The sequence below is a fragment of the Haematobia irritans genome, chromosome 2 (assembly GCF_050003625.1).
Source record: "Haematobia irritans isolate KBUSLIRL chromosome 2, ASM5000362v1, whole genome shotgun sequence".
Lineage (NCBI taxonomy): Eukaryota > Metazoa > Arthropoda > Insecta > Diptera > Muscidae > Haematobia > Haematobia irritans.
In genome coordinates, this window is record NC_134398.1 from 108,630,350 (window position 1) to 108,643,051 (window position 12,702).

Genomic DNA, 12,702 nt, shown 5'->3' on the forward strand with positions numbered 1-12,702 from the left:
ATATAGATTCTGCCATGGAAGCCAGGAACGGACATCGTTCAACATTCTGCTAATGGGACATCAAAGTGGAGGTCAATACCTACATTTTGATGTATGTCATGTGTTCCAACAGTGTTTTTGAACGAGGATATCCCTGATTCCAAGTTTTCCACTGGGGGGCAGAACATAGATTCTACCATGGAAGGCAGGAACGGACTTCGTTCAAAATTCCGCTAATGGGACATCAAAGTGGAGGTCATTACCCACATTTTGATGGATGTCATGTGTTCCAACAGTGTTTTTGAACGAAGATATCTCTGATTCCAACTTTTCCACTGGGCGGGTAGAACATAAATATTACCATGGAAGCCAGGAACGCACTTCGTTCAAAATTTCGCTAATGGGACATCAAAGTGGAGGTCATTACCTACATTTTGATGTATGTCATGAGTTCCAACAGTGTTTTTGAACGAAGATATCCCTGATTCCAAGTTTTCCACTGGGGGGCAGAACATAGATTCTACCATGGAAGCCAGGAACGGTCTTCGTTCACAATTCCGCTAATGGGACATCAAAGTGGAGGTCATTACCCACATTTTGATGTATGTCATGTGTTCCAACAGTGTTTTTGAACGAAGATATCTCTGATTCCAAGTTTTCCACTGGGCGGGTAGAACATAAATATTACCATGGAAGCCAGGAACGGACTTCGTTCAAAATTTCGCTAATGGGACATCAAAGTGGAGGTCATTACCTACATTTTGATGTATGTCATGAGTTCCAACAGTGTTTTTGAACGAAGATATCCCTGATTCCAAGTTTTCCACTGGGGGGCAGAATATAGATTCTGCCATGGAAGCCAGGAACGGACATCGTTCAAAATTCTGCTAATGGGACATCAAAGTGGAGGTCAATACCTACATTTTGATGTATGTCATGTGTTCCAACAGTGTTTTTGAACGAGGATATCCCTGATTCCAAGTTTTCCACTGGGGGCAGAACATAGATTCTACCATGGAAGGCAGGAACGGACTTCGTTCAAAATTCCGCTAATGGGACATCAAAGTGGAGGTCATTACCCACATTTTGATGTATGTCATGTGTTCCAACAGTGTTTTTGAACGAAGATATCTCTGATTCCAAGTTTTCCACTGGGCGGGTAGAACATAAATATTACCATGGAAGCCAGGAACGGACTTCGTTCAAAATTTCGCTAATGGGACATCAAAGTGGAGGTCATTACCTACATTTTGATGTATGTCATGAGTTCCAACAGTGTTTTTGAACGAAGATATCCCTGATTCCAAGTTTTCCACTGGGGGGCAGAACATAGATTCTACCATGGAAGCCAGGAACGGTCTTCGTTCACAATTCCGCTAATGGGACATCAAAGTGGAGGTCATTACCCACATTTTGATGTATGTCATGTGTTCCAACAGTGTTTTTGAACGAAGATATCTCTGATTCCAAGTTTTCCACTGGGCGGGTAGAACATAAATATTACCATGGAAGCCAGGAACGGACTTCGTTCAAAATTTCGCTAATGGGACATCAAAGTGGAGGTCATTACCTACATTTTGATGTATGTCATGAGTTCCAACAGTGTTTTTGAACGAAGATATCCCTGATTCCAAGTTTTCCACTGGGGGGCAGAACATAGATTCTACCATGGAAGCCAGGAACGGTCTTCGTTCACAATTCCGCTAATGGGACATCAAAGTGGAGGTCATTACCTACATTTTGATGTATGTCATGAGTTCCAACAGTGTTTTTGAACGAAGATATCCCTGATTCCAAGTTTTCCACTGGGGGGCAGAATATAGATTCTGCCATGGAAGCCAGGAACGGACATCGTTCAAAATTCTGCTAATGGGACATCAAAGTGGAGGTCAATACCTACATTTTGATGTATGTCATGTGTTCCAACAGTGTTTTTGAACGAGGATATCCCTGATTCCAAGTTTTCCACTGGGGGCAGAACATAGATTCTACCATGGAAGGCAGGAACGGACTTCGTTCAAAATTCCGCTAATGGGACATCAAAGTGGAGGTCATTACCCACATTTTGATGTATGTCATGTGTTCCAACAGTGTTTTTGAACGAAGATATCTCTGATTCCAAGTTTTCCACTGGGCGGGTAGAACATAAATATTACCATGGAAGCCAGGAACGGACTTCGTTCAAAATTTCGCTAATGGGACATCAAAGTGGAGGTCATTACCTACATTTTGATGTATGTCATGAGTTCCAACAGTGTTTTTGAACGAAGATATCCCTGATTCCAAGTTTTCCACTGGGGGGCAGAACATAGATTCTACCATGGAAGCCAGGAACGGTCTTCGTTCACAATTCCGCTAATGGGACATCAAAGTGGAGGTCATTACCTACATTTTGATGTATGTCATGAGTTCCAACAGTGTTTTTGAACGAAGATATCCCTGATTCCAAGTTTTCCACTGGGGGGCAGAATATAGATTCTGCCATGGAAGCCAGGAACGGACATCGTTCAAAATTCTGCTAATGGGACATCAAAGTGGAGGTCAATACCTACATTTTGATGTATGTCATGTGTTCCAACAGTGTTTTTGAACGAGGATATCCCTGATTCCAAGTTTTCCACTGGGGGCAGAACATAGATTCTACCATGGAAGGCAGGAACGGACTTCGTTCAAAATTCCGCTAATGGGACATCAAAGTGGAGGTCATTACCCACATTTTGATGTATGTCATGTGTTCCAACAGTGTTTTTGAACGAAGATATCTCTGATTCCAAGTTTTCCACTGGGCGGGTAGAACATAAATATTACCATGGAAGCCAGGAACGGACTTCGTTCAAAATTTCGCTAATGGGACATCAAAGTGGAGGTCATTACCTACATTTTGATGTATGTCATGAGTTCCAACAGTGTTTTTGAACGAAGATATCCCTGATTCCAAGTTTTCCACTGGGGGGCAGAACATAGATTCTACCATGGAAGCCAGGAACGGTCTTCGTTCACAATTCCGCTAATGGGACATCAAAGTGGAGGTCATTACCCACATTTTGATGTATGTCATGTGTTCCAACAGTGTTTTTGAACGAAGATATCTCTGATTCCAAGTTTTCCACTGGGTTGGGCAGAACATAAATTTTATCATGGAAGGCAGGAACAGACTTCGTTCAAAATTTGGCTAATGGGACATCAAAGTGGAGGTCATTACCTACATTTTGATGTATGTCATGAGTTCCAACAGTGTTTTTGAACGAAGATATCCCGGTTTCCATTTTTGACACCTTGAGATCACATTGAGAATGTTTCTTAATGTGAAGGTTCAATTATTTTCAATAAAAATGCATTCATGAAGAAAACATGGTAACAATGAAATTCGAAAGTTGTGGCAACTCCGGTGGATTGGTTTGTTGTCGTGCAAAATTTAGAATAATAAAATAATTTTATTTATTATTTTATTAAAAATGAAGATCTCACGGTACAGCACAAACAGAAATGGTAAACATATTAGTGTTTTTATTGTTCGCTATGTTGTACATCAAAATATTCCACAGCCATAGCGTTTTGGCGCCAAAACGTGAATTGGCATGCAAATTGAGAAAGAAGGGAACAACAGAATTCATTCAGGAATATGATTTATGGAGAAGGCAATCGCCGTGAACAAATTGGATGTGTTGGAGTGGAGGTAGTATGGAAATTATTATCTGCACTCCTGATCGTTTAAATTGTACAAGCGAATGTTATTGACACAGCCACTATTACTTATCCATTTTTAGATGAAGCTCATCGTATTTTGGATATGGGTTTTGACCCTCAGATTCGGAAGATATCATTGGATATACGGCCCGATAAACAACCCGTAATGACAAGTGCTAGGAGTCCGACATTTTACCGACGGTTATTTGAACAATCCCATACCGGTGCGTGATGTATCATTGGATTTGGTCGAGCAATCAATCGAAATTGTTGAAGAGAATGAAAAATTCTATTTCGCTATTGCAGATATTATCTCTGGTGAAGTAAACAATCTTATAGCAACTGATATCGCCTCATGTGACCTGGTCATAGAAGATATAACCCATGTCATCAATTTCCAGTTCCGAAATATCGAAGAATACAGTAACAGTGCTATATTTAGTTATAGAACTCGATCCGATTGGGGCATAGCATCGGAATTAATTCCTATACCTGAAGAAGCTGGTCAGGATATACCATCTGACTCCCGACCATGGCTGAACCTTTTGCTAAAACCAAAGAACGCTGTGCTGAAGAAGCACATAAATTTAATCGAACGCAATGTGGTAGAGTAGGCGGTAGTTATGGCCGTCGTAGTGGTAGTAAATAACATGGAAAATCTTCCAAACGACCTATGAATTAGCACAAACATTTTTATTGATACCATGAAAATCTATTACATATTCATTAGTAACGTTAAAGGTGATTTTTTATTAAAATATGTATGTAGTAAAATTTTTGCTGTTAAAGGTGGGTACTATGTTCGAGTTGAAAATCATTTTATTTTCTCGATTACTTTTTCTAAAATAATCAAAATTGTAAATGAAAACAAACATAATTCTGCTAAAGCTTGACGAAATCTCGATAAAAAAAAAAATGCGCATCAATTAAATTTAATTATCTTCTTCAAATTAAACTATTTTAATGAAGTAACCACGAAAATTTCAACGGGAAAACCGAACATAGTACAGACCTTAAAATGAAAGTTTTAGATTTGTATAAACAAATGTAAAGAGAATCTCTTCCATTCGAGTTTATGAATTAAAACTAAACAAAATTTCTTTATGTTACTTTTTTAATTTAATTTATATACTTTTTTAATTGGACATAAAAAACTACTTGATTAAAAAATTAATTGATTTCACAAGAAAATTTCAATAATTTTTTAATTGATTCAATTAAAAATTTAATTGACTGTGTTTTAAATTTGATTAAAAAACTGATTGATTAATTACATTTTTAATAGTTTGTTGACTTAAAGATTTTGTCTTCCAATTTGTTGACAAAAGGTTAAGGTTAAATAAAACTCAAATAAAAACATCTGGAGTTTTTTCATTCCAGATTAAAACCAAATATATATTTTAATAAAATTAAAAATATTTAAAATATTTTAATAATAAATGAATGGAATTTATAAGTTAAAATCATATTGTTTTTTTACCCACCTTCATCTAGATTAGGTTAGGTGGCAGCCCGATGTATCAGGCTCACTTAGACTATTCAGTCCATTGTGATACCACATTGGTGAACTTCTCTCTTATCACTGAGTGCTGCCCGGTTCCATGTTAAGCTCAATGACAAGGGACCTCCTTTTTATAGCCGAGTCCGAACGGCGTTCCACATTGCAGTGAAACCACTTAGAGAAGCTTTAAAACCCTCAGAAATGTCACCAGCATTAGTGAGGTGGGATAATCCACCGCTGAAAAACTTTTTGGTGTTCGGTCGAAGCAGGAATCGAACCCACGACCTTGTGTGTGCAAGGCGGGCATGCTAACCATTGCACCACGGTGGCTCCCATTTTGATGTACGCCATGTGCTCCAACAGTGTTTTTGGACGAGGAGGGGGCAGAATATAGATTCTACCATGGAAGCCAGGAACGGACATCGTTCAAAATTCCGCTAATGGGACATCAAAGTGGAGGTCAATACCTACATTTTGATGTATGCCATGAGTTCCAACAGTGTTTTTGGAGGAAGATATCCCTGATTCCACGTTTTCCACTGGGCGGGTAGAACATAAATATTACCATGGAAGCCAGGAACGGACTTCGTTCAAAATTTCGCTAATGGGACATCAAAGTGGAGGTCATTACCTACATTTTGATGTATGTCATGAGTTCCAACAGTGTTTTTGAACGAAGATATCCCTGATCCAAGTTTTCCACTGGGGGGCAGAACATAGATTCTACCATGGAAGGCAGGAACGGACTTGGTTCAAAATTCCGCTAATGGTACATGAAAGTGGAGGTCATTACCTACATTTTGATGTATGTCATGTGTTCCAAGAGTGTTTTTTAACGAAGATATCCCTGATTCCAAGTTTTCCACTGGGGGCAGAACATAGATTCTACCATGGAAGGCAGGAACGGACTTCGTTCACAATTCCGCTAATGGGACATCAAAGTGGAGGTCATTACCCACATTTTGATGTATGTCATGTGTTCCAACAGTGTTTTTGAAGGAAGATATCTCTGATTCAAAGTTTTCCACTGGGTTGGGCAGAACATAAATTTTATCATGGAAGCTAGGAAGGATCTTCGTTCAAAATTCTGGTTATGGGACATCAAAGTGGAAGTCATTACCTACATTTTGATGTACGCCATGTGCTGCAACAGTGTTTTTGAACGAGGATATCCCTGATTCCAAGTTTTCCACTGGGGGCAGAATATACGTGTCTGTTCTGGTACACACATGTACAATTTTCGTATGGTGTCACACTTAAAAGGTGTTCTGGCCAACACTATACACCGTCATAGACCTGAAAAATGTACACGAACATTTCTTTTGTGTAGGCTTAGTGTACAGCCATCGTATGCAAAGTTAGAAGTTTTTATAACTAATAAATAACAGAATCTGAATCTTTAATATGTTTTTTATAAATATTTGCAAATTTTATTGAGAAAGTCACTTATATATGGCAGAAACCACGATTTTAAAAATCCATCTAAAATTTGAACCGAAATTTCCTCTGATTGGTGTATAAATTTTGGGGTTGTTTTAATCAGCTGATTTTCAGTGTGTTCGAAAGTATAATGTTGCCACAATTTTTAAAAGTTAAAAAAAAAGTTTTAAGCAAAATTATCTTTGATTTTTGTGAATACTAGCCGCTTTCCTAAACAAATCAAAGGTCTTTTTGAAAATATAAGGTAATTAAATTATAACTTTTACAAAATCAATGGGCTAAGAAAAGTGAATTTTACCAAATTTATTGCATGAAAAATATGGCATCTTCAATTCTGCAAAGTGTTCTTGGTGCACAAATCACTGAACAATTAAAAAAAAACTAACGCCGCCAATATCTTTCTGCACATGGAGGCCGCCACGATAGAAAATTTGTTTGAAATATTATTGTAAATATTTAAGCTATACAAATGAGAAAAAACCTTAACAGAATAGTTAATTATGCTCACTATAATTAAATTTCCTTTAATGTATGGATGTTAAAAACTGTTTGACCAAAACCAAAATAAAAACTTCTCCGCCGTCAAAAACAAAAAAGAGAACGACCCGGCGATCGTTTGTTCATGAGTAACATTGAGGAGGGATAGAAAAAAACAAATCAAAACAGATTTGAAGCATCACGCAATTGTCGCCTTCTTATTTGTTCTTGATAAATTGCTCTTGTCCTTACATTATTCACTGCTAACAAAAATCCGGCAGGCATTTTATGGCTTTGAATTACGCACTTACTTTTAATTTTTTATGTTAATACCGGCAAAATATGTTTTGTTTATAATTTCTGTCTGCAAATAATATGGCTTGCAGAAAAAATCAGCTGTCACATTTTTCGATTAGAAGTCCGAAAAAAGTGTTCACACGTGTGACTCAGAACAACTAACTTTGTGTGTGGTGTGTAGAAAGTGTATAGTGTGGTGCACAATGCGGTGTGAGCCAGAACAGGCATGATAGATTCTGCCATGGAAGCCAGGAACGGACATCGTTCAAAATTCTGCTAATGGGACATCAAAGTGGAGGTCAATACCTACGTTTTGATGTATGTCATGTGTTCCAACAGTGTTTTTGAACGAGGATATCCCTGATTCCAAGTTTTCCACTGGGGGGCAGAACATAGATTCTACCATGGAAGGCAGGAACGGACTTCGTTCAAAATTCCGCTAATGGGACATCAAAGTGGAGGTCATTACCCACATTTTGATGGATGTCATGTGTTCCAACAGTGTTTTTGAACGAAGATATCTCTGATTCCAACTTTTCCACTGGGCGGGTAGAACATAAATATTACCATGGAAGCCAGGAACGCACTTCGTTCAAAATTTCGCTAATGGGACATCAAAGTGGAGGTCATTACCTACATTTTGATGTATGTCATGAGTTCCAACAGTGTTTTTGAACGAAGATATCCCTGATTCCAAGTTTTCCACTGGGGGGCAGAACATAGATTCTACCATGGAAGCCAGGAACGGTCTTCGTTCACAATTCCGCTAATGGGACATCAAAGTGGAGGTCATTACCCACATTTTGATGTATGTCATGTGTTCCAACAGTGTTTTTGAACGAAGATATCTCTGATTCCAAGTTTTCCACTGGGCGGGTAGAACATAAATATTACCATGGAAGCCAGGAACGGACTTCGTTCAAAATTTCGCTAATGGGACATCAAAGTGGAGGTCATTACCTACATTTTGATGTATGTCATGAGTTCCAACAGTGTTTTTGAACGAAGATATCCCTGATTCCAAGTTTTCCACTGGGGGCAGAATATAGATTCTGCCATGGAAGCCAGGAACGGACATCGTTCAAAATTCTGCTAATGGGACATCAAAGTGGAGGTCAATACCTTCATTTTGATGTATGTCATGTGTTCCAACAGTGTTTTTGAACGAGGATATCCCTGATTCCAAGTTTTCCACTGGGGGCAGAACATAGATTCTACCATGGAAGGCAGGAACGGACTTTGTTCAAAATTCCGCTATGGGAAATCAAAGTGGAGGTCATTACCCACATTTTGATGTATGTCATGTGTTCCAACAGTGTTTTTGAACGAAGATATCCCTGATTCCAAGTTTTCCACTGGGCGGGTAGAACATAAATATTACCATGGAAGCCAGGAACGGACTTCGTTCAAAATTTCGCTAATGGGACATCAAAGTGGAGGTCATTACCTACATTTTGATGTATGTCATGAGTTCCAACAGTGTTTTTGAACGAAGATATCCCTGATTCCAAGTTTTCCACTGGGGGGCAGAACATAGATTCTACCATGGAAGCCAGGAACGGTCTTCGTTCACAATTCCGCTAATGGAACATCAAAGTGGAGGTCATTACCCACATTTTGATGTATGTCATGTGTTCCAACAGTGTTTTTGAACGAAGATATCTCTGATTCCAAGTTTTCCACTGGGTTGGGCAGAACATAAATTTTATCATGGAAGGCAGGAACAGACTTCGTTCAAAATTTGGCTAATGGGACATCAAAGTGGAGGTCATTACCTACATTTTGATGTATGTCATGAGTTCCAACAGTGTTTTTGAACGAAGATATCCCGGTTTCCATTTTTGACACCTTGAGATCACATTGAGAATGTTTCTTAATGTGAAGGTTCAATTATTTTCAATAAAAATGCATTCATGAAGAAAACTTGGTAACAATGAAATTCGAAAGTTGTGGCAACTCCGGTGGATTGGTTTGTTGTCGTGCAAAATTTAGAATAATAAAATAATTTTATTTATTATTTTATTAAAAATGAAGATCTCACGGTACAGCACAAACAGAAATGGTAAACATATTAGTGTTTTTATTGTTCGCTATGTTGTACATCAAAATATTCCACAGCCATAGCGTTTTGGCGCCAAAACGTGAATTGGCATGCAAATTGAGAAAGAAGGGAACAACAGAATTCATTCAGGAATATGATTTATGGAGAAGGCAATCGCCGTGAACAAATTGGATGTGTTGGAGTGGAGGTAGTATGGAAATTATTATCTGCACTCCTGATCGTTTAAATTGTACAAGCGAATGTTATTGACACAGCCACTATTACTTATCCATTTTTAGATGAAGCTCATCGTATTTTGGATATGGGTTTTGACCCTCAGATTCGGAAGATATCAGTGTTTTTGAACGAGGATATCCCTGATTCCAAGTTTTCCACTGGGGGCAGAATATAGATTCTGCCATGGAAGCCAGGAACGGACATCGTTCAAAATTCTGCTAATGGGACATCAAAGTGGAGGTCAATACCTACATTTTGATGTATGTCATGTGTTCCAACAGTGTTTTTGAACGAGGATATCCCTGATTCCAAGTTTTCCACTGGGGGCAGAACATAGATTCTACCATGGAAGGCAGGAACGGACTTCGTTCAAAATTCCGCTAATGGGACATCAAAGTGGAGGTCATTACCCACATTTTGATGGATGTCATGTGTTCCAACAGTGTTTTTGAACGAAGATATCTCTGATTCCAACTTTTCCACTGGGCGGGTAGAACATAAATATTACCATGGAAGCCAGGAGCGGACTTCGTTCAAAATTTCGCTAATGGGACATCAAAGTGGAGGTCATTACCTACATTTTGATGTATGTCATGAGTTCCAACAGTGTTTTTGAACGAAGATATCCCTGATTCCAAGTTTTCCACTGGGGGGCAGAACATAGAATCTACCATGGAAGCCAGGAACGGTCTTCGTTCACAATTCCGCTAATGGGACATCAAAGTGGAGGTCATTACCCACATTTTGATGTATGTCATGTGTTCCAACAGTGTTTTTGAACGAAGATATCTCTGATTCCAAGTTTTCCACTGGGCGGGTAGAACATAAATATTACCATGGAAGCCAGGAACGGACTTCGTTCAAAATTTCGCTAATGGGACATCAAAGTGGAGGTCATTACCTACATTTTGATGTATGTCATGAGTTCCAACAGTGTTTTTGAACGAAGATATCCCTGATTCCAAGTTTTCCACTGGGGGCAGAATATAGATTCTGCCATGGAAGCCAGGAACGTAAATCGTTCAAAATTCTGCTAATGGGACATCAAAGTGGAGGTCAATACCTACATTTTGATGTATGTCATGTGTTCCAACAGTGTTTTTGAACGAGGATATCCCTGATTCCAAGTTTTCCACTGGGGGCAGAACATAGATTCTACCATGGAAGGCAGGAACGGACTTCGTTCAAAATTCCGCTAATGGGACATCAAAGTGGAGGTCATTACCCACATTTTGATGTATGTCATGTGTTCCAACAGTGTTTTTGAACGAAGATATCCCTGATTCCAAGTTTTCCACTGGGCGGGTAGAACATAAATATTACCATGGAAGCCAGGAACGGACTTCGTTCAAAATTTCGCTAATGGGACATCAAAGTGGAGGTCATTACCTACATTTTGATGTATGTCATGAGTTCCAACAGTGTTTTTGAACGAAGATATCTCTGATTCCAAGTTTTCCACTGGGTTGGGCAGAACATAAATTTTATCATGGAAGGCAGGAACAGACTTCGTTCAAAATTTGGCTAATGGGACATCAAAGTGGAGGTCATTACCTACATTTTGATGTATGTCATGAGTTCCAACAGTGTTTTTGAACGAAGATATCCCGGTTTCCATTTTTGACACCTTGAGATCACATTGAGAATGTTTCTTAATGTGAAGGTTCAATTATTTTCAATAAAAATGCATTCATGAAGAAAACATGGTAACAATGAAATTCGAAAGTTGTGGCAACTCCGGTGGATTGGTTTGTTGTCGTGCAAAATTTAGAATAATAAAATAATTTTATTTATTATTTTATTAAAAATGAAGATCTCACGGTACAGCACAAACAGAAATGGTAAACATATTAGTGTTTTTATTGTTCGCTATGTTGTACATCAAAATATTCCACAGCCATAGCGTTTTGGCGCCAAAACGTGAATTGGCATGCAAATTGAGAAAGAAGGGAACAACAGAATTCATTCAGGAATATGATTTATGGAGAAGGCAATCGCCGTGAACAAATTGGATGTGTTGGAGTGGAGGTAGTATGGAAATTATTATCTGCACTCCTGATCGTTTAAATTGTACAAGCGAATGTTATTGACACAGCCACTATTACTTATCCATTTTTAGATGAAGCTCATCGTATTTTGGATATGGGTTTTGACCCTCAGATTCGGAAGATATCATTGGATATACGGCCCGATAAACAGCCCGTGATGACAAGTGCTAGGAGTCCGACATTTTACCGACGGTTATTTGAACAATCCCATACCGGTGCGTGATGTATCATTGGATTTGGTCGAGCAAACAATCGAAATTGTTGAAGAGAATGAAAAATTCTATTTCGCTATTGCAGATATTATCTCTGGTGAAGTAAACAATCTTATAGCAACTGATATCGCCTCATGTGACCTGGTCATAGAAGATGTAACCCATGTCATCAATTTCCAGTTCCGAAATATCGAAGAATACAGTAACAGTGCTATATTTAGTTATAGAACTCGATCCGATTGGGGCATAGCATCGGAATTAATTCCTATACCTGAAGAAGCTGGTCAGGATGTACCATCTGACTCCCGACCATGGCTGAACCTTTTGCTAAAACCAAAGAACGCTGTGCTGAAGAAGCACATAAAATTAATCGAACGCAATGTGGTAGAGTAGGCGTTAGTTATGGCGGTCGTAGTGGTAGTAAATAACATGGAAAATCTTCCAAACGACCTATGAATTAGCACAAACATTTTTATTGATTCCATAAAAATCTATTACATATTCATTAGTAACGTTAAAGGTGATTTTTTATTAAAATATGTATGTAGTAACATTTTTGCTGTTAAAGGTGGGTACTATGTTCGAGTTGAAAATCATTTTATTTTCTGGATTACTTTTTCTAAAATAATCAAAATTGTAAATGAAAACAAACATAATTCTGCTAAAGCTTGACGAAATCTCGATAAAAAATAAAATGCGCATCAATTAAATTTAATTATCTTCTTCAAATTAAACTATTTTAATGAAGTAACCACGAAAATTTCAACGGGAAAACCGAACATA

At 38.3% G+C, this 12,702-nt stretch overlaps 2 protein-coding genes and 1 long non-coding RNA gene across 4 annotated transcripts in view; 2 read left to right on the top strand and 1 right to left on the bottom strand.

The window, feature by feature from the left end:
* The window catches only part of LOC142226008 (putative ATP-dependent RNA helicase DDX43), a 505,423-nt gene that overhangs the window by 353,903 nt on the left and 138,818 nt on the right, over positions 1-12,702 (bottom strand). The window lies entirely within an intron of this gene.
* Positions 3,364-5,058, top strand: LOC142225985 (uncharacterized). Its single transcript, XR_012719554.1, has 2 exons — positions 3,364-3,655; positions 3,747-5,058. It is a non-coding gene; the product is annotated as an uncharacterized LOC142225985 (long non-coding RNA).
* The window catches only part of LOC142226005 (putative ATP-dependent RNA helicase DDX43), a 247,474-nt gene continuing 246,169 nt past the window's right edge, over positions 11,398-12,702 (top strand). Inside the window, exons 1-2 of one of the 2 annotated variants that reach the window (XM_075295864.1) lie at positions 11,398-11,500; positions 11,557-11,687. In XM_075295864.1, the coding sequence (XP_075151979.1) occupies positions 11,672-11,687 (16 nt within the window). In that variant the 5' untranslated portion in view covers positions 11,398-11,500; positions 11,557-11,671. Of the gene's footprint in view, positions 11,688-12,702 lie in introns of both variants that reach the window. The other variant, XM_075295863.1, reaches the window with a different exon arrangement.